General features: G+C 44.6%; 1 protein-coding gene across 6 annotated transcripts in view; it reads right to left on the bottom strand.

Annotated features, from left to right (window-relative positions):
* The window catches only part of CARF (calcium responsive transcription factor), a 28,358-nt gene that overhangs the window by 800 nt on the left and 414 nt on the right, over positions 1 to 27,144 (bottom strand). The window contains exons 1-16 of one of the 6 annotated variants that reach the window (XM_077918136.1): positions 26,218 to 26,336; positions 21,970 to 22,088; positions 20,114 to 20,338; positions 19,354 to 19,471; positions 18,527 to 18,653; positions 18,051 to 18,135; positions 16,090 to 16,279; positions 14,542 to 14,662; positions 13,248 to 13,391; positions 10,992 to 11,216; positions 9,169 to 9,331; positions 8,076 to 8,151; positions 6,938 to 6,995; positions 5,004 to 5,104; positions 3,595 to 3,800; positions 137 to 1,660 (exon numbers count right to left, since the gene is read on the bottom strand). In XM_077918136.1, the coding sequence (XP_077774262.1) occupies positions 6,967 to 6,995; positions 8,076 to 8,151; positions 9,169 to 9,331; positions 10,992 to 11,216; positions 13,248 to 13,391; positions 14,542 to 14,662; positions 16,090 to 16,279; positions 18,051 to 18,135; positions 18,527 to 18,653; positions 19,354 to 19,471; positions 20,114 to 20,338; positions 21,970 to 22,077 (1,611 nt within the window). In that variant the 5' untranslated portion in view covers positions 22,078 to 22,088; positions 26,218 to 26,336 and the 3' untranslated portion in view covers positions 137 to 1,660; positions 3,595 to 3,800; positions 5,004 to 5,104; positions 6,938 to 6,966. Of the gene's footprint in view, positions 1 to 136; positions 1,661 to 3,594; positions 3,801 to 5,003; positions 5,105 to 5,154; positions 5,246 to 6,937; positions 6,996 to 8,075; positions 8,152 to 9,168; positions 9,332 to 10,991; positions 11,217 to 13,247; positions 13,392 to 14,541; positions 14,663 to 16,089; positions 16,280 to 18,050; positions 18,136 to 18,526; positions 18,654 to 19,353; positions 19,472 to 20,113; positions 20,339 to 21,969; positions 22,306 to 24,990; positions 25,218 to 26,217; positions 26,337 to 27,144 lie in introns of those variants that run through there. The other 5 variants (XM_077918141.1, XM_077918159.1, XM_077918147.1 and 2 more) reach the window with 5 other exon arrangements.

The following is a 27,144-nucleotide window of genomic DNA, read 5'->3' as shown; positions in this document are numbered from 1 at the left end:
TAATATTAACTTTCAGGAGGAATGTGAAAACATTCCCATTTACCCAGGCACTTAGTAGCTGAAGAATACTGTTCCTGGAACCCCAAGATCACCAGATATAATGTGGTTTTTTAAAACTATAACAGTCCGCCCGCCCCCCCCCCCCCAAGTGTGGAACAGTTTGCTACCCTAGTCACTTTCAGGAGAAAGGGCAGGATGTAACTTCAACAAATAATAAATAAACTGACAGTCTTCACATAGAACGATCGCTCAATTTTGCATTCTTAAAGCTTTCTTGAAGGGGGTTGGAGGGATCACAAAAGGCTCAACTTACCCGTTAACTCATGGATGGGACTGCTACGTATTTCTTGAACAGTCAAGACACATTACGGATTTTAGAAGTCTGTTCTACCACATGGTAAATGAATGAGCATGACTTAGCAGTAGGCTTTAAATCCCATTTGCTTCTCTGCGAAGGGTAAAGTGCACAGTGTAAGAAGAGAGAGATCAGCTGGAGAGTAAAGGGACCCCTGCCCGTACGGGCCAGTCGTGTCCGACTCTAGGGTTGTGCGCCCATCTCACTTAAGAGGCCGGGAGCCAGCGCTGTCCGGAGACACTTCCGGGTCACGTGGCCAGCGTGACGAAGCTGCTCTGGCGAGCCGGCACCAGTGCAGCACACGGAAACGCCGTTTACCTTCCCGCTAGAAAGCGGTACCTATTTATCTCCTTGCACTTTAGGGGTGCTTTCGAACTGCTAGGTGGGCAGGAGCTGGGACTGCAGACGGGAGCTCACCCCGCCGCGGGGATTCGAACAGCCGACCATGCGATCGGCAAGCCCTAGGCGCTGAGGATTTACCCACAGCGCCACCCGCGTCCCCAGCTGAAGAGTAACTCTTCACCAAATGTAAGGGCTCTTTTTAGCCACTGTGCTCCATAGGTCACCTGCCCGTTCAGTATATGGAGTGCAAAATGAGAAAAGACAACACCATCAATAAATCTGAAGGTTAATTGTAGGTATCAGGTGAAACCTTCTTCCACAATGTCAGCTAATCATACAAGTTCAACAGTTGGTTTTTTTGCTGGCAACCCAATTCTTTTCCAAAGGACAATCGTTTCCTCCCCTTTTCAGCTGCTAATTGGCTGGGTCTCAATTAATAAATGTCTCTTGGAATTCCATTGCTGCTGCTATCGAGGCAAATGTCCTTGTGTGTGCTGAGACAAGTTAAAGGGTCCCCAGGTGGAGAGGAATCAGTGAGAACAGGCATTATTGGGCTCAAAATTATAAAAAAAAAAATAATAATCCCCTCAGCAATCTGATTTTGGAAGGTCTTCTCAAATATGACCATAACAGGTCATTTGGGTATTGAAACATCATGCGAAGGAGGAAGATACTAGTAACTTCACATGAAGAACCATCTGGAATTGGCAGTGAACCAGATCAGCTGTAAATCAAAGCAGTTGTCTATTACAGATAGTCATAAGGAGCAGGCATCAAATAATGTCCTCTCAAAAGCTGACCTATCTTCTTTCGAAGTTCTCAACAGCCTTCATAGACTCAAGCACAGATGGCGCTTGAAAGTCTCTAGTCTCTGTATTTGTCCATCTCTGGATAAAGTGCCTGTTCTTTTGTTTCTTGACCTCTGCAAACAGTGTCCCCTTCAGCTGCTGCTGCTTCCTTCTCCTAAAAAAGGAAATAAAAGCATTAAAGTTAAAACTGATTTAAGACATCCCCGCGACGGGTTGCTCGGTCCCTGCTCCTGCCAACCTAGCAGTTCGAAAGCACAAAGTGCAAGTAGATAAATAGGTACCACTCCGGCGGGAAGGTAAACGGTATTTCCGTGTACTGCTCTGATTCACCAGAAGCGGCTTAGTCATGCTGACCACATGACCCGGAAGCTGTACGCCGGCTCCCTTGGACAATAAAGCGAATTGAGCGCCGCAACCCCAGAGTCGGCCACGACTGGACCTAATGGTCAGGGGTCCCTTTACCTTTACCTTTGACAGCTGTACTGCTCTAACAACAGGTGGATGCAAGTTAAACTACTTGTAGAAGCGGCAAATCGTAATATATGTGGGAAGGCAAGAAAATAGTAGGAACCCCCCCATTCACTCTAACTGCATACAAACATACATATGAACAATGCCATCCTTCGACACACCAAGACAAACCACAAATCAAGCTAAATTTTAAAAGTTCTCAGTAGAGTTTCTTCCTCATTATTTGTAATTTTGTAGAGTTCTGCACAGAACTATGGAGTCGAGTTCCTTTTGAGGATGGAGAACGACACTGCAACCATTATAATAATGATGCAATTCCTTTCAAACACACTTCAGCAGAGCCAATAATTTCCATGGTGTGAAATATTGAGGCTGAAGACTCTGCAAAGCTAACACCTCGCCTTCAACCATAGATACAAGGTTAGGAAAGCTAAGAAACAGAAGGCTCCATAGCCTCTTTCTGTTCTTCTTATGGGAGAAATGCACAAAGGGACAGATTTGTCCACTTGTCTGAACTATTGGTTGTATATTGTCTAGACTCCATTGTGCAGCTCGATGATTAAGCCCCTTGTGGGAAGAAACACTGGTTGTACCCAGAACAGCTTCCGGGTGTTGATTAAAGAAAATGACCCCTTCTGTGATTTATTTCTGTGACTTATCTGTTTGCTTGTCCACACTCCTTACTCTGGAGTAGTCGCTTTGGTAATATATTTCTGTATGACTCTGCTTTGTTGTTGTTGTTTAGTCGTTTAGTCGTGTCCGACTTTTCGTGACCCCATGGACCAGAGCACGCCAGGCACTCCTGTCTTCCACTGCCTCCCGCAGTTTGGTCAAACTCATGCTGGTAGCTTCGAGAACACTGTCCAATCATCTCATCCTCTGTCGTCCCCTTCTCCTTGTGCCCTCCATCTTTCCCAGCATCAGGGTCTTTTCCAGGGAGTCTTCTCTTCTCATGAGGTGGCCAAAGTATTGGAGCCTCAGCTTCACGATCTGTCCTTCCAGTGAGCACTCAGGGCTGATTTCCTTAAGAACGGATCGGTTTGATCTTCTTGCAGTCCATGGGACTCTCAAGAGTCTCCTCTAGCACCATAATTCAAAAGCATCAATTCTTCGGCGAGCAGCCTTCTTTATGGTCCAGCTTTCACTTCCATACATCACTACTGGGAAGACCATAGCTTTTACTATATGGACCTTTGTTGGCAAGGTGATGTCTCTACTTTTTAAGATGCTGTCTAGGTTTGTCATTGTGACTCTGCTTTAGGATTTAGCAACTATTCAGAATTTCAAAGCCTACAACGGGCATGTTTATCTGCCACGAATGTGTATATACACCAGGTGAGCTCAAAATATAATGCTCCGAGAAGCCCGCACACCCCCTGAAGCTGCATTATTAAATGTTGTCAGATACCAGCTAGCAGTCACCTCAACCATCCTTGTGAAACAGATAGCTAAGAAGCAGAACTTTTTGCAAGTTGACAACCTAGAGAGATTTGTACTTACTAAGAGCTGGACAGTTGTCTGCCGTCTGTGCGGGAACGGTCTGCTCATCTCCCAAAATACTTTGATTCGTTTCAAGAGCTTCAGCATCCCCCATGCTGCCAACAGTTACAAACTGACCCAAAGCCACAACCGTTTGATTTGGTCCATGTTGTTCTCCAAGCGCTGATGTTGTAGCATTGTTCTGTGTTATTTTCCTTATTGAATATAGGCCGGATGGTTAAGTGCCTCCTTGTGGAATGCGTAAGGCTTGCAGGCTGGAGAGGTGTTTGGCTATCCAGCCTCAGAAGGGCTGCTGCTTCATCAAATGATTGCAGCTGTAAACCCTAGAAAAGTAAAAGTTTTTTTAAAAAACGTTTATGCATTCACCCACCAAAGTGCAAAATAGCAAATGAAGTTCATGACTAACTTCAAGTTGGGTAGTTTCTGAATCCTAACTAGGATATATGGAGTGGCCAAGTGAGGATTCCCAGGTAAGATCCTCCCTCTATTGTGTGGGCAGGTAATCCCTCCCCTACCTGGCCTGATCTCCTTGGCAACGCTTCCCCCAGGTGGGATTGCACAACTGACTGAGGTAGGCGGAGACCTCCAGGTATCCCACCTGGGGAAAGGCAAAGCCAAGCCTATGCTGATGGAGCCGCTCCAGATCCAGGGGCTGCACGCGTCCACGCAAAGGGCGCCCCCCGTTTTAAGCGGGGAGCGGTCATTTCTGAATCCTAACTAGGATATATGGAGTGGTACTATCACCCCCCCCAAAAAACCCCCCACCCACCCAGAATACACACACACACACACACACACACTGTGTCAGACCAGCAATGCCTAAATTGTAGGTATGAACCGCAATTCTCTCCCTGTAAACGGGAGGTTGCCAACAAGTGTGTGTCCATCAGTTACTGAGTGCAGTTACTCATGCGTTGTAGGGATCTAAAATGTCTTTCTTCAAGGAAATGCATGCTGCAGGAATATCACAGTTTACCATCAGTCAAGTCACAATATTTTGTTCCTGGATACTGCCTCAACAGGAGTGATTGGTGCTACGCAGAACACAATTGTGCAAGTGTCACTTCTAGGACAAAGTCTGCATTGTGAAATCTATAAAGCTGACAGCTTGTGTCCCTTCAGACGTGCGCTTGTCTTCTCCTGCAAAGAAGGGCACATTTCCCCTGATATTTAAAGAAAAAACCCAATACAGTGGTACCTCGGGTTGCATACGCTTCAGGTTACATATGCTTGAGGTTACACTCCACTAAACCAGAAATAGTACCTTGGGTTAAGAACTTTGCTTCAGGATGAGAACAGAAATTGTGCTCCGGGGGCGTGGCAGCAGCAGGAGGCCCCATTAGTTAAAGTGGTGCTTCAGGTTAAGAACAGTTTCAGGTTAAGAACGGACCTCCGGAACGAATTAAGTACTTAACCCGAGGTACCACTGTACACAAACTATAATACAATGGTCCTGTGCTGTACAGGTAACTCCCTGATCCCAGACTACTAATTTTTTGACAGCTTGTTATAGAAACCGTAGTTACCTTTTGCTGGGTAAATACTATGGGCTGGAATAACTCTGAAGTTAAGAGCTCCTTTGCTCCATTTGATTCCACTTTGATTATGGTTTTCTCTGGTGAGCTCCCTACAAAAACAACCAGAGACAAAGTGACACGGGGCAGGGGCACTTCTTACCTTTGATAAAAGCTTATCCAATCAGCCATCCAAACTAAATCCCCAGATATATCTCATGCAATATAAAGTACTTTGTTGAATGGTCAGTAGTCTATAGAGGAATATTGAAAGAAAACAAGGGAGTAGAAAGCAGGAAAGGAAGTTGAGTGACTATTACAGTGAGTAGTTGAACATTAAATAACAGGAAAATGAATGAGTTGCTTGCTTACTCTCGTCTCAGTTAGCATTACAGGTTAGTTACAGGGAGGCAGCCATGTATCTGAAGAAGTGTGCATGCTCACGAAAGCTCATACCAATAACAAACTTCGTTGGTCTCTAAGGTGGGGGACGCGGCTGGCGCTGTGGGTTAAACCACAGAGCCTAGGACTTGCTGATCAGAAGGTCGGCGGTTCGAATCCCCGCAACGGGGTGAGCTCCCGTTGCTCGCTCCCTGCTGCTGCCAACCTAGCAGTTCAAAAGCATGAAGTGCAAGTAGATAAATAGGTACCGCTCCAGCGGGAAGGTAAACGGCGTTTCCGTGCTCTGCTCTGGTTTTGCCAGAAGCGGCTTAGTCATGCTGGCTATATGACCCGGAAGCTGTACGCCGGCTCCCTCGGCCAGTAAAGCGAGATGAGCGCTGCAACCCCAGAGTCGGCCACGACTGGACCTAATGGTCAGGGGTCCCTTTACCCTTTTACCTTTATAAATGTCTACTTAGAACATAAGCTCCACTCATATACGTTTGTACAGGACTGCTGCCTTAAGTGTGCTAGGGATATAATTTGATTTGCTATTTTTAGTTGTATTTAACTAATAATTTAATATATTTAAATGTTTGTTTTATTGTTTTGTATTCTGCTTTGTGGCAGTGGCCCACTTAGGGAATTTGTAAAATAATAAAAGCAGTAGCTGATGTTGATTTATCTCTAAATAAATACCATATACTGTACTGTATTGACGTGCATTCATTTGCCATGGTTTCTGCTAAAGCAATGGCCCAAGTAAATACAGCAATTACTGTACTTCAGGGGTGCCCAAACTTTTTTCAAAGAGGGCTAGATTTGATCAAATCAAATTTTTATTAAACGGTCACAGACCAGGTTAACTCGTACAGCTTGTCAGCGAAGCATAACACCGGAAAAAACAAAGGACAGTTTCAATACAGATTAGGCCATAACAGCAATTTAAAATTAGACAGCATAAATAAAATTAAGTATTTGCCTTCGCCTGCATATTGACATTGGAAAGCTCTTGTTTCCTGCGCCTAATAGCGGCTACACAAAATTTGGCAACATTGATCGTAATTTCAGGAACCTTATCTTCTACCAAGGCTCTCATACGTTGGAGTTCTGGTTCATTTTTAAGCTTTTGTAGAACTGGGGCAATAGTGAACATGTGTGAGGACCACCAAAGTGGATTTAACCCCAAAGTTGTTGGGATTACGCCCCCGAAATCGGCTTTGAACACAAAACACCTACAGCACTCTTGTGGGTTCATTACACCAACACTTCAAATAGATATATTAGCACAACACATTTAGGATCAAATTTGCTAGCTGCAAATTTGTGGCTTCACTGAGATAAATACTATTGCCAGAATCTCTACATTACTTGCAGTCACAAATTATTTGAAGCAAGCTATAAATAAAAAAAAACAGCTACTTTAAAAATATGCAAATAAGTATGTCTGCTCCCTGAAGGGTAAAAATTAATTGATGAATAGAATATATATGGACATATTTCAAATTAAGCGCCCTAGGGCCAAAAAAACCGATCTCTTACGCTGCCAGCAATTAAATTCTTACCTTCCAGTTCCAGGAGTGGGATGTGTTTTTCAGTTCACTTGGTCCGTTTCAAGAGTTGCTAAAATACAAGTTAAACACACACAGAAAAAGGCTCAGCTTAATGTGCAATTCGCCATACATACACTGGTATAAGCAATACATTGCATCAGTTAGGTCACCAACTAACATATGAGGAATTGCACGCTCTCCTTTTGCTGCATGCCCCCTAAATCTGTTCTGGCCTCCCCCCACCACAAACCTTGTGGGGAGGAGAAGCCTTACACTAACGCAAGGATTTAGTTGCATACTGTCCTAAGCTCTGTAGCAGAACACACACCCAAGGAATTCATTCCAATATCGGAGAAAACTCTACACTCGTAATACGGCACTCTGCTTCCTACATAAGTCAATAGGTGATCCTCTGTGTATTTCAGACTACTTGCATTCACAAGGAGCCACTACCTCGTGGCTTAGGGACATTCCTAAGGATCTTGCTGCAACTTCCTGTACCAGGCTATTTTTTTGCTCCCCACCCTCACAACTATCACTTCCAAAGGGCTCGCCACACCACAGCAAAGGGAAGTGCACAAAGAATCATTCATAGGACAACATTTAAACAATAAATTGTAAAAAAGGCATTTACTTTTAAGGCGCATGAACTGTAAGATGAAAAACAAACCCAACCCGTAATAATAATAATAATAATAATAATAATAATAATTGGTGAAGGAATGAGACTTTGAAACTGCCTCTGAAAGTGGCACGGTTAAGCGAAAAAATAAAGCAGGGGTTCCCAAACTGTGGTCTAGCAGATCAACAATGGCCTGCAATCTTCATTCAGGTGGACCATGGCATTTCTGCATTAAACATTTCTATTGATTTTGAATGGCATTTTAATTGTTTTCTTTGTTGTTTTGCAATTTGAATTCTATGCAATGCAAATTTGAAAACTACATAAGAAATAAAATAAGTAATAAAATTACAGTTAAAAATCATATAACATCTAGCACAGTGTGTTACAATTGTGACCGCAAACAGGAAAATCTAAGTGGTCCACCAAGATATTGAAGACGTTGGGAGTTTGGGAACCACTTACATATAGGCTACATAACGTTAGGATTAACTCAGCAACAAATAAATGTTTTCAGCTTGCTCCTACCATCAGTAGGTGAAGATGCAAGTGTAACAGTCACTGTTTCAGTAAGAATATTACCACTGTCTGTTGTCCATTGAAGCTGAAAAGAGGAAGAAGAGCCATTTAAAGAAGCCAACACTCTTATCACGTGTTGACACACATCCAAATCACCATGAAAACACAAAAACTGAAATGCAGATTTACTTATTTGTTCTTATACTGTTATCTTTTAGATTCCTCCTTCTTAACCCTTCTGTGGTTTTAAGAAACAGTTAACTTGGTGTCAAACAAACCCTGGTCAAGTAATCATTTAAAGAAATAAAAGCCAAGCCTTCTGCCATGTGGAATATTAGTAAGACCTTCGTAGTCCTCTCTGATATTTGAGTTGTTCTAGCTAGGAGTTAGGGATGCGGGTGGCGCTTTGGGTTAAACCACAGAGCCTAGGACTTGCCGATCAGAAGGTTGGCGGTTCGAATCCGCGTGATGGAGTGAGCTCCCGTTGCTCGGTCCCTGCTCCTGCGAACCTAGCAGTTTGAAAGCACATCAAAATGCAAGTAGATAAATAGGTACCACTCCGGCAGGAAGGTAAACGGTGTTTCCGTGCGTGGCTCTGGTTCGCCAGAAGCGGCTTAGTCATGCTGGCCACATGACCCGGAACCTGTACGCCGGCTCCCTCGGCCAATAAAGCAAGATGAGCACCGCAACCCCAGAGCCGGTCACGACTGGACCTAATGGTCAGGGGTTCCTTTGCCTTTACTTAGCTAGGAGTTTGCCATGAACTTGCTGAGTGACAACCCCAAATAATTTAAGCTTGTCACTTGTTCTATCAAATATCTATTAAGTGACCATTTGAGTAGATAAATTTGCTCTACTAAAAACAATCTTTTTTTGTTTTATACTCTAGTTTATACTCTGTTTCTCATTCTGACAATACTGTATCAATCACCTTAGTAGGCAATTTAATTGTAATTTACTGGGGGCGGGGTTATTTGTGCTAATGCCTTTGAAACAGTTATCCTGAGAGAGAGTCAAGAGCAAGCAATGAAGACTATCCACAAAATGACCACAAAACTTGGCTGAAAGAAAAAGAGAGGAAAAAAGAAGAGTCCGTGCTTACCATTGCTGGAATAGTTTCTGAGTTGTATAATATCTTCCCGTTTCTTAGCGACTTCTGCACTTCATGAATGTGGTTCTTGAGATCATTTACAGTAGGAAAGAAAGACAAGTTGTGCTTCTCCGGCACTTCATCAGGTCTGAACAATTCTCGTTCCACAAATTTTCTGTTGAGTATTAGAAATGGGGGGAAAGAGAGGATTACACACGTGTTGATATGTGATTTATCGTACTTGTTGCTCTTCTGAACAACATACAATCAAGGCTTGGGAAGTTAACATTGCTTCCCCAAGCAGGGTAGAGCTCACACTCACAGATGGAGGTCTCCTGCCTCTCCTTTTCCTTTTGCATCTGGAGACTGGGGTATCCTTGAGAATGGTGCAGGGGCCTACAAATGAAGCAAGACTTGGTGGAAGTCCCCTTCAAGCCCAAGTGTTTTACTCTTGTTGTTGTTGTTGTTGTTGTTGTTGTTGTTGTTGTTTAGTCGTTTAGTCGTGTCCGCCTCTTCGTGACCCCATGGACCAGAGCACGCCAGGCACTCCTGTCTTCCACTGCCTCCCGCAGTTTGGTCAAACTCATGCTGGTAGCTTTGAGAACACTGTCCAACCATCTCGTCCTCTGTCGTCCCCTTCTCCTTGTGCCCTCCATCTTTCCCAACATCAGGGTCTTTTCCAGGGAGTCTTCTCTTCTCATGAGGTGGCCAAAGTATTGGAGTCTCAGCCTCAGGATCTGTCCTTCCAGTGAGCACTCAGGCCTGATTTCCTTCAGAATGGAGAGGTTTGATCTTCTTGCTGTCCAAGGGACTCTCAAGAGTCTCCTCCAGCACCGTAATTCAAAAGCATCAATTCTTTATGGTCCAGCTCTCACTTCCATACATCACTACTGGGTGGGCAGAATCTTTCTAAAGACAGGTTTCTACATTATAGTCCAAAGGCTATTCATCAGCAAATAAGGATTTGTTTTAAGTTTTTCATGTGTGCTAAAACTCAGTTTAAAGTTTAAAAGAGAAAAAATGTTTAACCACATCAGTTAACAAACATGGATACACATGCTATAATGTTATGGTTTCAGTTAAATAAATTGTTTAAATTGTTATTAAGGAAATGATTATTTTCTCCTTCCGATAAAGTACAGCAGAAAAGTTGTCCAAATATAAGCAGTTAACTTATTAAACCTCACAATATTCTAATAGTATAACCAAATTAGTAATCTTTGAAAATTTATTATTCCAAAAATGAAACCTTCATCTGGTTGTAAATATTAAGATCATGCCAGCAAGAATGAGTCTTTCTGTAAAAAAAATATTTAAATCAAGTCTTACTGACTAGTGATTTAAATTGTGGTTTAAATCTAATCCACCCTGTGATTAACCCATTCTTTTCCTACTGGAAATTTTGCTGGACTACTTAGGAAAAATCCAAAAACTTTGCAAAAACAAAACTCAAAAACAAAACAACCAGGCAAACAGAAGTTTGGTAAAGAAAATACTTCATAGAATACCAGTATGTAAAGCTTTCTCTTCTGTGGAGTGTAAGAAAAACTACAACTTAGCCCATACGTTGGCCTCTTGAAAAATCTCAGGTATGGATAATAAAGTAGTAAGTTTCTATACTATAGGCTTAGGGACTAGAGGTTTACTACAGGTCTCTGGGGTGCTCTTTCCAATTGGTTTGAAAAGCACCTACCTTGATATATGGGAAGGATCTGTGAAACCACATTCCACTCCCAAAACAGCCAAAATGTCGAAATCAGGACAGGGGCGGGCGCTGTGTCATAACCCACACAAAGTGGAAGAAGTGTGTTGTGTAGAGACTTACAAAGACTTACCGTAACTGTTTCCTCACTGCGTAGACTTGTTCTATTCCTTGAGACACTAGCTCTCGGATCTTATCTGCAACTTGTGGGTGAAGTCGCGAGGGCAGCGTGCAGCTTTCGTCTTTGCCTGCATCATCCTCTCCCTCAGGAGACGGTATGGAGAATGGCGATCGTGGGAGGCACATCTCTAGCTCATGATACTGATGAGCCTGCTGAGTAGGTAACTGCACATACCACCTGGCGAGAAAAATTGGCAGATGCAACTCCCAAGAAAGTAATTCCTTTTTCCAGCAGGACGGGGGAAACCAACTCTAGTGAATATTTCAGGTCTGTCTAACTCAGGCATAGGCAAACTCCAGCCCTCCAGATGTTTGGGACTACAATTCCCATCATCCCTAGCTAACAGGACCAGTGGTCAGGGATGATGGGAATTGTAGTCTCAAAAAACGTCTGGAGGGCCGAGTTTGCCTATGCCTACTCAAACCCTACCCTTCCTATTCTTATTAGTACAAAACCTGTGCAACCCCCCCACCCCCGATTAGAATGGTGGCAAATGATTTCCCAATCTTCTGGGGTGTCTTGATCGACTGAAATCACACACAACCTTTGTTAGCCAAGTCAGCACATAAAAATCTCCCAATGAGAATGCACAAATGGAAACATCAACAAAATGTGGTGTGGAGCACTCCTGTTCAGGGGTCTGGCCAGTCAACTATGTCCTCTTCCAGAATACTTCATTCCACTCCCTGCTAGTTTCCAGCTCTCTCCCCGGCTCCTTCACAACTCGGGACACTCATTCTGTGGCCCCTGACAATGTCCAATCCCAACTGGGTTGTGTTGGGAGGGTTTGGCCCTGTATGGTTTTTCCTCCCTGAATATATATACTTCCGCTGTTTTTGCAGCTCCTTCAAACATTCCAATGCTTTCCTTTTGTTTCTTAAGTTGCCTTGATTTTGTTGCACAGCTGTTAGCACTCAGCACCCAAGTTTGTTTGCTAGGAGCGATCAAACTAAATGGGTTTCTGAGACATTCCTAATACAGTGGTACCTCTGGTTACATACTTAATTCGTTCTGGAGGTCCATTCTTAACCTGAAACTGTTCTTAACCTGAAGCACCACTTTAGCTAATGGTGCCTCCTGTTGTTGCTGCTGCACCACCGCCGCGCGATTTCTGTTCTCATCCTGAAACAAAGTTCTTAACCCGAGGTACTATTTCTGGGTTAGCGGAGTCTGTAACCTGAAGCGTATGTAACCTGAAGCTTATGTAACCCGAGGTACCGCTGTAGATGCTTCACAGGGCCGGATTTAGGTTTGATGAGGCCCTAAGCTACTGAAGGTAATGGGGCCCTTTATATGTCCAGCTGTCCTTTGTCAACAACAAATTGTCGCTGTTTTTTGTGTTGAATATATGCTATATGGTAATTTATGGACTTGATAGGTATCGAAAGCCACCTGCACATAACAAAATATGTATTTTGTCAAAGTAATTGTTGAACTTATCTTATATTTTGGAAATGCACATCCAGGTTTTTTTCTCCTTTAAAGTTTTTTGGGGCCCCCAAGAGAGTGGGGCCATAAGCTATAGCTTGTTTAGCTTATACGTAAATCCGGCACTGAAGCTTCATCAAAATACATGCAGAGAATTACTGTGCTGCAAAGATCAGTGGCCTTAAAGCCAAGTTTCATTATTTTACTTGGAACAATAGAGTGATATTTGGGCCAGGATGATCTTGAAGTTAGCACAGGTACTGTTCAGTGCTGTACAAGGGTTAAACGCGAATGCAATCTGTGTATAAGCATTTGCTGTTATACCAACTTATCAGTAGTGATGTATGGAAGTGAGAGCTGGACCATAAAGAAGGCTGATCACCGGAAAATGGATGCTTTTGAATTACGGTGCTGGAGGAGACTCTTGAGAGTCCCATGGACTGCAAGAAGATCAAACCTATCCATTCTGAAGGAAATCAGCCCTGAGTGCTCACTGGAAGGACAGATCCTGAAGCTAAGGCTCCAATACTTTGGCCACCTCATGAGAAGAGAAGACTCCCTGGAAAAGACCCTGATGTTGGGAAAGATGGAGGGCACAAGGAGAAGGGGACGACAGAGGACGAGATGGTTGGACAGTGTTCTCGAAGCTACCAGCATGAGCTTGACCAAACTGCGGGAGGCAGTGGAAGACAGGAGTGCCTGGCGTGCTCTGGTCCAGGGGGTCACGAAGAGTCGGACACGACTAAACAACAACAAATCAAGCTGAAAGACATACATTACCTGAGAACCCCACCAGCATCAATCAGGTTTTTCTTCAGGACATTGAAAGCTTTCTCCTGTTCCACACGTAAAATTTTCTTATCAATTTTGGGGTCTGTCGGAACTCTATACTCGGGGAACTTCTGGACCTTCTTAATATAGATCCTGCCATAGGAAAGGAGGGGAAGGAATCACAACACAGAGACTACGACAAACAAACACATTCTCGTATTCTATTAAGACGTTTTAGGATGAAAAACACCTAACTATTTAAAGAGGTGGAAGAGTGACACGACCCCTTAAAACATATTTGCCCCCCACAGCTGCTCTTATCTATTTTTGTAATATTGGTAGTAACATTTTCCTGCAAAAAAATTTTTGTACGCTCTTGTTCAGATAAACATTTGTCCTATTTACTAAAATGTCCAAAGCCTTCTAGAGTGGCTGGGGAAAGCCAGCCAGATGGGCAGGGTATAAATAATATATTGGTTAATTATTAAATAATAATAATAATTTATTATTTATACCCCGCCCATCTGGCTGTTTCCCCAGCCACTCTGGGCGGCTCCCAATCGAGTGTTAAAAACAATACAGCATTAAATATTAAAAGCTCTCCTAAACAGGGCTGCCTTCAGATGTCTTTTAAAAATAGGATAGCTGCTTCTTTCCTTCACATCTGAAGGGAGGGCGTTCCACAGGGCGGGCACCCCCACCGAGAAGGCCCTCTGCCTGGTTCCCTGTAACCTCACTTCTCGCAATGAGGGAACCGCCAGAAGGCCCTCGGCGCTGGACCTCAGTGTCCGGGCAGAACGATGGGGGTGGAGATGCTCCTTCAGGTATACAGGACCGAGGCCGTTTAGGGCTTTCAAAGTCTGCACCAACACTTTGAATTGTGCTCGGAAACATACTGGGAGCCAATGCAGATCTCTCAGAACCGGTGTTATGTGGTCCTGGCAGCCACTCCCAGTCACCAGTCTAGCTGCCACATTCTGGATTACTTGCGGTTTCTGGGTCATCTTCAAAGGTAGCCCCACGTAGAGCGCATTGCAGTAGTCCAAGTGGGAGATAACTAGAATATGCACCACTTTGGCAAGACAGTCTGCGGGCAGGTAGGGTCTTAGCCTGCGTACCAGGTGGAGCTGGTAGTCAGGCGCCCTGGACACAGAATTAACATGCGCCTCCATGGACAGCTGTGAGTCCAAAATGACTCTCAGGCTGCACACCTGGTCCTTCAGGGGCACAGTTACCCCATTCAGGACGTTCATTATTCATTATTAATATTATTATTCTACTTTCCCGGCTATCCATTGCTTACCTGGCAGGACAGGTGGCTTTGTACACTTGGCAGGAAACGTCCTCCTGTTCACCAGTTTTCCTGGGCTGAAAACCCTTCCTTCGGGGCCCATATTGGCACTCCATCACTATGGCTCTGCTTCCTGTTTCGAGGGAGAAATTGCATGTTCATTGCGACAGACATTTTGATCAGCAAATCAGTTTGGGATAGGGATGGGGGGAAATATGTCCATCCAAAAAGCCAAATCCAGAAGTGGCCAACCCTCCGTGGGCCATTCTGACGAATTGTGGGGCAGGGGCCACCCAACTACCAATAATCTGGCACCATATAAAGTCAGGGGATTCAAACATCAAGCCACACACTTGCAAAGAAAGACTCTATCTTTCCTGTTCTGATGGGAATTCAGCACTTTTTGAATCTAAGCCACAGCTGAAGGACAGCGGCGGAGCAAGCCGATTGGGCACCTGGGGCGGTGCACGTGCCCTGCGCCCAGGGGCGGGGCCAGCCACCCAGGGGCGGGGCCAGCTGGGGCAGGACGCTTTGAGGAGTCTGCCTGCCTCCTCCCACTCAGCCGCCCTACAGATGACGGGCAGGTGGTCTATTTCGGGTAGCGCAGTGCCTGTGGGCGCCTAAACCACCGCATCAATCCCAGAAGAGATGCATGGCTCGGGTGCGCTGCAGGCCCCGTGGTGAGTGCCACCCGACATTTTGTCAAACCACCCCAGTGGTGACACCCGGGTGGCCTGCCCCCAATGCACCCCCTTCCTCCGTCCCTGCTGAAGGAGAACCAGTAGCAGAGCCAGCCAGTTCATGAGGTAGGGTAAAGCAACTGCTTCGGGCAGCGGAAGCGCAGGGGGCAGCACCTCTGCAGATACCTTGCCCACCGGCACCGCTGGAGAAACAGCGCTGGCAGAAGCACCCGTTTCCGTTGAGATTTTATGAGATCCCACAGAAAGTTGTGAGATCTTGTAAACCACATGAGAGCTTGCAGGAAACCAGTGCCACCTCTCCGGCGCCGGCAGTGGCGGCAGCAGACAGGAAGCACATTCCTGTTTCGCCTCAGGCGGCAAAACAGGACACACCGCACCTGACCGGGAGCTCACTAAATGCATGTGCTATTCGTAAGACTTTGTTAAAAACAAATGATTTAATAATTTAACACTGCTAGAGAGCAAGAGACATGTGTGTTCCATGACAATAAAGTTTTCATAGGTAAAAAAAGAATGTATGGCCCGTGCACACTATTTATTTGAAGATGGGATAACTGTTTATTTCATCACAATTGTATGTATATAAAGGCAACTCCATAGTGGCTTCCAAACATGCAATGGAGATTATATCTGTGTAGAAATGGGTTCTGTGAAGAGTTCTAAATGACATTTTTCCTCAAAAGACTAGAACACGGGAACCAACGCACAAGCACAGAGCAGAATATGAAAACCACCACAATGTAGGCACTGAGACTTTTCCCTTTGTGACCTTTCACAATACCTATAGATATTCTGCAAAGCAAAATGAAGCACAGTCTCTCTAATAAATCTGAAAACCATTAAGAAGAAAGTAAGTTACCAGCATTGACAAAAGGGATCCCATCAAATGGAACATATTGTGATTTCCACATCAGCCTCGTGGCAGGTTTAGCTGGGCTTGGAGACTGGCGCGTTCCCCACACGCTGTGTGTTTGCTGCTTGTGCACTGTTAGAATATTCTCTAATTCTGCTTCACTTGAACAATAGCCACGGTATGAATCCCCAATTTTCTGCATGAAGAGGAGGTGAAATAATAGGATTTATTCACCAATTAAAACGCTATTTAGAGTTCAGGAAGTCAGTATCATCGCATGAGACGCCTGTGGCAATCCAGTGTGCTGTACGCACATTATCTGCAGGAGACAGAATTTTTCCAAGAGTTTCTTCCCTTCCCAATTTTCCTGAGTTTAAGATGCAGTTTCTGGGTTTATTTGTTGAAAACAGTGTTAAACATTTTATGTTTTGCCAGAACTCCATGTACCCCCTTTAATTGTACAGTCATACCTCGGGGTGAATATTTTCGGGTTGAATATTTTCGGGTTGCGCTCTGTGGCAACCCGGAAGCGTTAATTCCAGGTTTTGCCACTCGCACATGCACAGATGCTCAAAATGACGTCACGCGCATACGCGGAAGCGGCGAATCATGACCCGTGCACGTGCAGACGCGGGTTGCGTTCACTTCAGGATGCGAACGGGGCTCCAAAATGGATCCCATTCGCATCCAGAGGTACCACTGTATATGAGTAAAAGCTCAGTGACAAGTGTGGGTAAAATGCTATTTTGGAAAGCAACGCTTTTTCATTTCTGCCGACTTTTACTGCTGTACATGATTCTAAAGAGAAATGTCTGCTGAGCAGTGTGCACCATCTCCAATGATTTTCCTTATATGCCTATTTAATGTCAAACACCCAAAATACTATTTTAAAAACACAGGCAAGTGCAGAAAGCCGTTTCAATATTATATGGAGTAACAGCCAAACAGAAAACTCCTGGGAAAATTGTGTGCTATTGTAACAAGTTCTCCGATCAGTCAAAGCACAGTGGTACCTCGGGTTTTGAACCTAATTCGTTCCCGAGGTCCGTTCTTAACCCGAGGCTGTTCTTAACCTGAGGTGCGCTTTCACTAATGGGGTCTCCCACCACTGCCGGCGCGTGATTTCCGTTCTCATCCTGGGGCAAAGTTCTCAACCCGAGGCACTACTTTTGGGTTAGCGGAGTTTGTAACCCAAAGTGTTTGTAACCCAAAGCGTTTTGTAACCCAAGGCACCACTGTATTTTAAAAGTATGCAAGCTAAAGGTTATAGTCATCTCCCAAGAAAGATATAAATATTATGTTGTCAGCTATTCTATGGCCTTTTGGCGAAGGGCAGTATACAGTGGTACCTCCGTTTGCGTACGAGATCCGTTCCGGAGCTCTGGTCAGATCCCAAGGTTTTCACTACCAGAGGTGCCTGTTCTGCGCATGCGCGTGGCACGGTAGAGCGCTTCTGCGCATGCGTGCGTAGCGAAACCCGGAAAAATACTTCTGGGTTTGCCACATTTGTATCCTGAAGTTGCAACGTGAGGTACTACTTTATGTCTATAATTTTCTTAATAAAACCAAAACAAATGAACTGCTCAGGAGTTTAAGGCAGTTTAGAAGATGACTCGTGGTAGCAAAGCCTTGCCATAAACAGTGTATTCATCAGATGAAGGGCTTGACTGAAAGCCAATCCCTCACTGCTTGTTGCATTTCATGAAAGATACTAGTGAAAAACTTACACAGCATACCTTTTCCAGAGACCAATTACAATTACTGTCCCACTTTCGACTAAGTTGCTAGGGCCATTTACATTCCATGACATCCACTTAAATCCCCCTCTGGCTACCACTAGACTGCCTTGGCTCCGAACAAACTACAAGACAGTTTAACTGACAAACGTCAAGCAACCAAGAAGTGTAGCCACCTCCGATACTAGTTTGTGAGATTAATACTTTGCTCAGTTGTTGTTGTTAGCTCACCTCACAGTTCCTGAGACGGCGAGCCCAGGTAGGTGTGTTTGAGGACAATGGTTGAGGGGGAACTGGAAAAGTGTCTTCCAATAACCTGAACAATAAATGCAAAATGGGATATAGAGTCAAAACAAATCCATGCAAATAAACATGTAATCGCAGATTTAGACGATGTTGCTATATTAAAGACAGAAGCAGATTGCTTTTCACTTCTTGCGGTTAACATTTGTAAGGCAGTATTTGCAGTACTTAAAAAAATATTTTTAAAAGCTATCATTCAAAGCAACAACCGACTCTTTCACTTTATTGCTGCAAGCCTTCAGGGACAAGATGGTTTAGGAATCTCCTATGCCAATCATTAGAAAGCAACCTGTGACCATTTCATAGATGCAACAAGAGGAAGTTCAGCTAAAACTCTGACAATGGGAAAAACTGCAAAACTTCACAGTCTGTCTGAGAAGAGATTTCCTCATCTTCTGACCTACCTGGTGGCTGTTGCTTTGGACACTGTAAGAGATGCTTGAGGATGAAGGACGTATCTGCTTGTACCATCTGCAACAGCAGCCACTGCAACAGTTCGCAAACTCCCACCATTTCTCTCTTCTGAAGCATCTTAGGAAAAGGATGGGGGGGGGGGGGACACGTCCTTCTTTAATAAGTGCATAGAGAACCAAGAAAGTGCAATTCAGAAAACTGGTGAGCAATTAGCAAGCAGCAGCCTGAGACTGAAATGTGAATCTGTTTCTGCCAAACCCTGAAACCTCCTAGAATGGAGAGGCCCTGTTCTAATAGAGCTAAGGGCACAGCTTTTAGAATGTGCTCTTCCATAACTACCACAGGCTCAGCTAAAAGTTGGTTTAGCAACGCCACCGAGAAAAAAAGAGGGGCTCCATCTTGCTTGTGTATGTTTGCGAAATTCTACATTTCCTGTTCTCAAGTCAAATAAATCTTGAGTCAAAGGAAGAAAAGGAAAGAACCTATCCCAGTGTGCTACAGGTACAAAATATAGTCCGTACTTTGCACCTAGCAGCTGTGACCTTTGCAAGCAGCAGCACACAGTCTGCTGTTAAGGAACGTCTCAAGAAAAAGAAGCTTGAATAGCCTGTGAGAAGCCCACCTCTTCAAATTCCAAGTTTACAATTAAAATTATTGATTCCGAGTGTGGAAATACTGTACAATTACATAATGAAGGTGTATGCCTTGGCACCAGAATTCACAAATTGAAGGTTAAGTGCTTTCACTTAGTAGCATGTTGTACTGATTTCAGTGGAACTTGCTTCCACATAGTCTGTTGGGACACGATGTACCTTACCCTGAGAACTGGTGGCATCCAGAAGTTGACCTTGGGGAATAATCACTTGTGCCACTCCTGGCTGAGAAGGAATAACGTGCAACACTTGCCCATTCTCAGACTGGCTGGCAACTATCATCTTTGAAGGAAACAAACAAATGGTATAATGAATATCATATACTATTTGAGAGATAGATTTATAACAATAAGCTTCAAGCCAATCTGAAATTATTCATCTCTGTTTTATAGAAAAATCAGAAACCACTGAGATCTATGTTTGAATTTAAGCAGAGACTCAAGTTCTTACTGATAAGATCCACATATTGATGGAATTCTCCCTGCCCTAGCTATATAATTATTATTATTATTATTATTATTATTATTATTATTATTATTATTATTATTAATACCCCGCCCTCCCTAGCCAAGACCGGGCTCAGGGCGGCTAACAACCAATAATAAAAACAAGTTGATTAAAATACAACTTAAAAAACAAGATTAAAATATAACATTAACATTATTTCAAGGATCCCTTAACACAGCGATTTGACAAAGCCACAACACACTTAATCCACATATCTGTTTATGAAGTACAGAAGACTAATGTGTTATTAAGGCTGGCAATTAAAAAAATATTCAGTTGATTCGTCATCTGCTATTTAGTCAACAAAACATAACGCAGATTAGGGCATTATTACATTTCAACACAGGGTTGCTTTTTCAAATACATTGGAGGGAAAACTAAACAAACAAAAACTGCCATAAAGATGTATTTACTCACCATGTGAGTGCTGGAGCCCTCTGAGGATTGTACTTCATAAAAGGGATGGCCACTCTGGTGTACAAGTTGAAACCCTTCTGCTGAAAAAGGGAGCGTCTGGGACAGCTGCATTTGTGCATTCAGTGACTGAGAAATATCTTCCGAAATGGGCGCTGTGATGGGTAGGACTGCCTGAGGAACATTTGGCCCAAAGGATGGGTCCCCGGTTTCCACGTCTGCTAGATGCTGTCATAACAGAATATATATTGGCATCTTTTCAATCATTTGTTTTTTTTAAATCTTCGGAATAGCAAATGGTACCTTAGTACCAAGATGACCAGTGAGGCAATTTTCTACTCAAACCTGAGTTTTCTGGCTGAAGACTATGGCCAGAAAAGCCACCTTAATTGGACTGCCATCATCTCTCTTGTATCATCTGGGCTATGAATCCCTGAGGCAAAGGCTTTGGGACATTTCACATAGCGACCTGTGATCTCGATCTCATGTAATCTGTGGCCCAGTAGCAGCAGGAATCCAATACAGTGGTACCTTGGGTTAAGTACTTAATTCGTTCCAAAGGTCCGTTCTTAACCTGAAACTGTTCTTAACCTGAAGCACCACTTTAGCTAATGGGGCCTCCTGCTGCCACTGCACTGCCGCTGCACAATTTCTGTTCTCATCCTGAAGCAAAGTTCTTAACCCGAGGTAATATTTCTGTAACCTGAAGTGTATGTAACCTGCAGCGTATGTAACCCAAGGTACCACTGTATGGGTACAACTTTCAGATACCCTCATATCTCAGGAACCTGTCAGTACCAACCTACAGGCATTTATTTACCAAAGCCAAACTAAATGTATTTCCTTCGGAAGTGCTAAATGGTAGACTGAGAGGCATCCCTTATCAGAATAGGCTTTGTTCATGTTCTCAGGACGGCGATTGCATGAAGCATATCTCACTGTATTGTGGGCAGTACAAGCAAGCAAGGGACCAACTGATCAAACTCCTACTGGCAAATCTGCTGGGAAAATCTGAAGCCTCCCATGTTAAATATCTTTTGGATGATAGGTCCAATGATATTGCACTGGCCGTGGCAAAGTTTCTTCCGGAAGTCAAAAGAAGCAAAGATCATCAAGCTCGAGACAAAACAAAATGACCGCCTCGGTTTCTCTCTCTTTTGTTGTGGTTGGCTGTCTTAACTGTATTTTGTTCTGAAATTGTTCTATGGGTCTTTGGACCGCAATAAAGATTTATTATTATATACTCAAACCACACCCACCCACCAGCTGATGTCACTTTGTTTTAGCCACACAGGGATGCGGGTGGCGCTGTGGGTTAAACCGATCAGAAGGTCGGCGGTTCGAATCCCCGCGACGGGGTGAGCTCCCGTTGCTCGGTCCCAGCTCCTGCCAACCTAGCAGTTCGAAAGCACGTCAAAGTGCAAGTAGATAAAGAGGTACTGCTCTGGCGGGAAGGTAAACGGCGTTTCTGTACGCTGCTCTGGTTCACCAGAAGCGGCTTAGTCATGCTGGCCACATGACCCGGAAGAACTGTACGCGGACAAACGCTGGCTCCCTCAGCCAATAAAGCGAGATGAGCGCCGCAACCCCAGAGTCGGTCACAACTGGACCTAATGGTCAGGGGTCCCTTTACCTTTACCTTTGGGACCACAAAGCACTCGACATTACCGACAAATTTGGCCTGCAAGGTCAATTCACACAGGGTTGCCAAATTTTGAACAGTAAATAAGAGGACATATCTGCCAACTTCTACTTTTAACTATGGAACGCTGTAATGACTCTAGGGATGAAAAAGACCTGGAAAAAGGGGGCATATGGCAACCCTACGAAAGTTAACAAATATATGACTGATCATTTACCTGGAATACTTGGTCCTCAGTTTCCACCTCTTCAGTATTATTAGAGTTGACCAATAAGTCACTAGCACTCTCCATACTGGCTTCATGATCAATTCCATTTTCTTCCATTACAGAACAGACTAGAAAAGAAATATTTAGAATCTGAACCCTGGTATTCTGCCATAGTACAGTCTAATTTCCTCTGGTATTTCCTCCTTTCTAGGTAGATTTCGGGATGCGGGTGGCGCTGTGGGTAAAACCTCAAGTGCCTAGGACTTGCCGATAGTATGGTCGGCGGTTCGAATCCCCGCGGCGGGGTGAGCTCCCGTCTTTTGGTCCCAGCTCCTGCCCACCTAGCAGTTCAAAAGCACCCCTAAGTGCAAGTAGATAAATAGGTACCACTTTATAGTGGGAAGGTAAACGGCGTTTCCGTGTGCTGCGCTGGTGCTGGCTCGCCAGAGCAGCTTCGTCACGCTGGCCACGTGACCCGGAAGTGTCTCCGGACAGCGCTGGCCCCCGGCCTCTTAAGTGAGATGGGCGCACAACCCTAGAGTCGGACACGACTGGCCCATACGGGCAGGGGTACCTTTACCTTTTTAGGTAGATTTCACATTTCAGAGACCAATACCTATTTTCATTTGAATTTGTGGTTAAAATTGCAATCCTACACCCAATCACCAGCCACTAAACTCATTGCACTCTGAGGGATTTGATTTTTTAGTAGATTTGTGTACGATTGTGTTGCAAACCCTCTTTGGAATTCCCAAGGCTAAAATACTTTTCATCTTTCATAAAACAGAACTTTCTGACATAATTAATCAGCTTCCATGTTATTAGAATCTCAAGGTAATGCTTTGATGGATTAGCAAGAAAGCATACACTGGAACTGTAAGAATTTCTATTCTTTTTAAAAGTTTCTGGTCCTCAGGACTGCTGCAATAAATTTGGCATCAAGATGGCCAAAAAACCCCCAATAATCAATCAGAAACAATTTTGGATGTAGTTTGCGAGTCTCTGAGATCCAATTACTTTACTACTTACTATTGGAAAATATACCGTATTTTTCGCACCATAGGGCGCACCGGACCATAGGGCGCACCCAGTTTTTTTGGGGGGAAATAAAGGGAAAAAAATTATTTCCCCCCCAGGCGCGGGGCTGGGGGAAGCTCGAGCTTCCGCCGACCCCAGCCCCCAAACAGGCAGCTCTCTGCAAGTGGTGGGAGCGCTCCCGCTGCTTGCTGAGAGGTGCGCGAAGCCTGGACGTGCTGAGCTGAGCGTGCGCAGGCTTCAGCATGCAGGCAAGTCTCCGCAAGCAGCGGGAGCGCTCCCGCTGCTTGCGGAGAGGTCCGCGAAGCCTGGACGTGCTGAGCTCAGCGCGCGCAGGCTTCAGCATGCAGGCAAGTCTCTGCAAGCAGCGGGAACGCTCCCGCTGCTTGCGGAGAGGTCCGCGAAGCCTGGACGTGCTGAGCTCAGCGCGCGCAGGCTTCAGCATGCAGGCAAGTCTCTGCAAGCAGCGGGAACGCTCCCGCTGCTTGCGGAGAGGTCCGCAAAGCCTGGACGTGCTGAGCTCAGCGTGCGCAGGCTTCAGCATGCAGGCAAGTCTCTGCAAGCAGCGGGAACGCTCCCACTGCTTGTGGAGAGGTCCGCGAAGCCTGGACGTGCTGAGCTCAGCGCGCGCAGGCTTCAGCATGCAGGCAAGTCTCTGCAAGCAGCGGGAACGCTCCCGCTGCTTGCGGAGAGGTCCGCGAAGCCTGGACGTGCTGAGCTCAGCGCGCGCAGGCTTCAGCATGCAGGCAAGTCTCTGCAAGCAGCGGGAACGCGAAGCCTGGAGAGCGTGAGGGGTCGGTGCGCACCGACCCCTCTCACTCTCCAGGCTTCAGCGAAAGCCTGCATTCGCACCATAGGACGCACACACATTTCCCCTTCATTTTTGGAGGGGGAAAAGTGCGTCCTATGGTGCGAAAAATACGGTAAATATTTGGGGAAGTTGCATTAGAGTAATGTACAGTACACATTTAGGATACCAACTACATTGATTTATTTTTAAAATCCGAGTTCCAGTCTCTAGAAAAAATATGGATTTTGAAGCAAGCCAAACAATCCATCTGTGGGAGGACAACTTTTTACTGTCACATCCTATTTCTGACTATTATTGATATTTGCAGGTATGTGTGTGCATCCAATCAGCAGTATTGGGGTCGATTTAGAAACAATCCAAACCCTTGCAGTGGTGCAACGAACGGCTTTTTTTTTTTTCCGACCCCCCAAAAACCAAATTATTATAACTCTTCCAACAGGTTGAACATATCCTGTGAAACAAAAACAAAAAAGGGTGAGATTGGGGGAGGAACAGCAACAGCCTTAACATGGGGAACAACAAGCAAGCTCCTTGCCAACCACTTTAAAAGATGGGCGGGGTAGAAATAATAAATTATTTAAAAATTATTATTAAAAGGCTTGAGGCACCTTAAAGACTAATCAGATTTAAGCACTAACCATGAATGGTAAAATGCACATTTACTAAAAGAATGTAAGAGGGAGGAAAGCAACCTCCACATTTAAGGGACACAGGTAGCGCTGTGGTCTAAACCACAGAGCCTAGGACTTGCCGATCAGAAGGTCGGCGGTTCGAATCCCTGTGAAGGGGTAAGCTCCCGTTGCTCGGTCCCTGCTCCTGCCCACCTAGCAGTTTGAAAGAATGTCAAAGTGCAAGTAGATAAATAGGTACCGCTCCGGCGGGAAGGTAAACGGCGTTTCCGTGCGCTGCTCTGGTTCGCCAGAAGCGGCTTAGTCATGCTGGCCACATGACCCGGAAGCTGTATGCCAGCTCCCTCGGCCAATAAAGCGAGATGAGTGCCGCAACCCCAGAGTCAGGCACGACTGGACCTAATAGTCAGGGATCCCTTTACCTTACTTTCAGCAAATTGTCCACAGTTGCACCACAGTTGCACCACAACAGGCTTTTCAGAACTGGCTGCTTTCAATGAAAGGGCCTTTTTCAATTGCAATTATTTCATATGCTTGCAAACAGATTTTACATACCTACATACTTCAAACTCCGACGCTTAATTGTGTGTGGGGGGGGGAGGGTTAAATGGCTGTTTCCCCTTCTCCCCTGAAGTTTTAAGCAGTTCTTATATGTAAGCCGCCTTGAGCATCAGGGGAAAAGGCAGGGTACAAATGAATATTTTTGTATTGTGCTTTTAATTCTGTTGGGAGCTGCCCAGAGCGGTTGGGGAAACCCAGCCAGATGGACGGGGTATAAATAATTTAAATAATAATAATAATAACAATAATAATAATATATCAGCATCACCTTAAATTGGCCACGTACAAATGTTTAATTTAGGGTGTGCAGAAAATATTTTTTAAAAAATAAATGTAAGGAGCCTAGGAAAGAAAGGGAAGGAAGCAGAGTTTGGAAATGTCAACACGATTGTAAAGTTATTGAAATGGATAAAACTTAAAGTCACTAATAAATAATGATGATGATGATGATGATGGAGTCGAGGCTTTTGCCCACACAACAAGCTGAGTTGGGGGGGGGGGAATTTGTCGACACAATTGTAAAGTTATTGAAATGGATCAAACTGAAAGTCACTAATAAATAATAATAATGGAGTCGTGGCTTTTGCCCACACAAGCTGAGCTGAGATGGGGGGGGGATCTGTCGACACGATTGTAAAGTTATTGAAATGGATAAAACTTGAAGTCACTAATAATAATAATAATAATAATAATAATAATAATAATAATAATAATAATGGAGTCGTGGCTTTTGCCCACACAACAAGCTGAGCTGGGGGGGCGGATTTGTCGACACGATTGTAAAGTTACTGAAATGGATAAAACTGAAAGTCACTAATAAATATTATTAATAATAATAATAATAATAATAATAATAATAATAATAATGGAGTCGTGGCTTTTGCCCACACAGCAAGTTGAGCTGGGGGGTGGAATGTGGGGGGGGGGGAGGAATCTGTGGGGGGAGGGGGCGCCCCTCCACCAGAATATTAAGCCCCAATTTGGGGTGGGGGGGTGACTCGAGCCCCTCCCCCTGCCAGGCAGAAACAGCCCCCCCCTCCCTCTTTCCCTCCCTCCTTCCCTGAGGAGGAGGAGGTGGGCAGGGCGGGCCAGGGCGCGCGGCAGCGTGAGTGACGCGACCGGCGCCTGCCGCGCGCCCGAGCCCAGCCAGGGGGTGGGGAGGGGGGAAGGGGGAGGGAGGGGAGGGGGGAGGAGGGAAAATTCAGAACGAGTCTACTCAACCTCGTCTTGGGCACCGCCGTGGGAGACCGCGCGGACGGCGCAGGCGCAGCAGCACGCACGCGCCGCGCCCACCAGGCCGCCGCAAGCGAAGGCGAAGGGTTTTTTTTTTTTTTGCGACGGGAGCCAACGGGGCACCGTAGAAAACCCGGAAGTACTGGAGTATCCACGTGTTTGTGTGGGTTTTTTCAGAAAGGGAGAGAGGGTTCGCTGATGGGTGCTTTTATTTATTTATTTTTCCCAGAATAAATTTTTATTATTTCCTTTAAATGAAATATTATTTCCTTTGATGTATTACAGTATTTTAATATTTTTTTGAAAGCCGCCCAGAGTGGCTGGGGAAGCCCAGCCAGATGGGCGGGGTATAAATAAATTATTATTATTATTATTATTATTATTATTATTATTATTATTATTATTATTATATCTTTTTCCATCCGTCCATACAATCACAGTATGTTCCCTTTGGCTCTGCCGAGTCTTGACTTCCCTCCCTCCCTTCAGTTGGTGTATTTATCACATTTTTATCGCGTACATTATTTTTACATCTCTACTACTTTGCGTTGAAGGTGCTTTTTTTAAAAAGGGTTTCCGTACGCTCAGGTGTGCCCAGTTCTGCAGAGGTACGGAATGGCAATGAACGCTGGTTTGCGGGCTGCTATTAAAATGGAAACGTTGCCAAATGCATGGCACGTTTGTAGACGCGCAGACACGCATCTTGGAAGGGGGAGGTGTTATGAGTTTGTTTCTTTTTTGTTCCCATTTATGAACTTTGTGTTTTTATGCTGTGAACTGCCCTGAGATCATTAAATAAACATTTCATACATATACACATAGGTATTTGGGTAGTATAAAAATAACTCAAATATATATCTAGAGAGAGAGAGAGAAATAATAGATATATATATATATGAGTTTTATTTTTATATT

Source organism: Podarcis muralis, chromosome 1 (genome assembly GCF_964188315.1).
Source record: "Podarcis muralis chromosome 1, rPodMur119.hap1.1, whole genome shotgun sequence".
In the NCBI taxonomy this organism is placed as follows: Eukaryota; Metazoa; Chordata; class Lepidosauria; order Squamata; family Lacertidae; genus Podarcis; species Podarcis muralis.
Note: the sequence above shows the minus strand (reverse complement) of the source record. Positions and strands in the feature narration are given on the sequence as shown.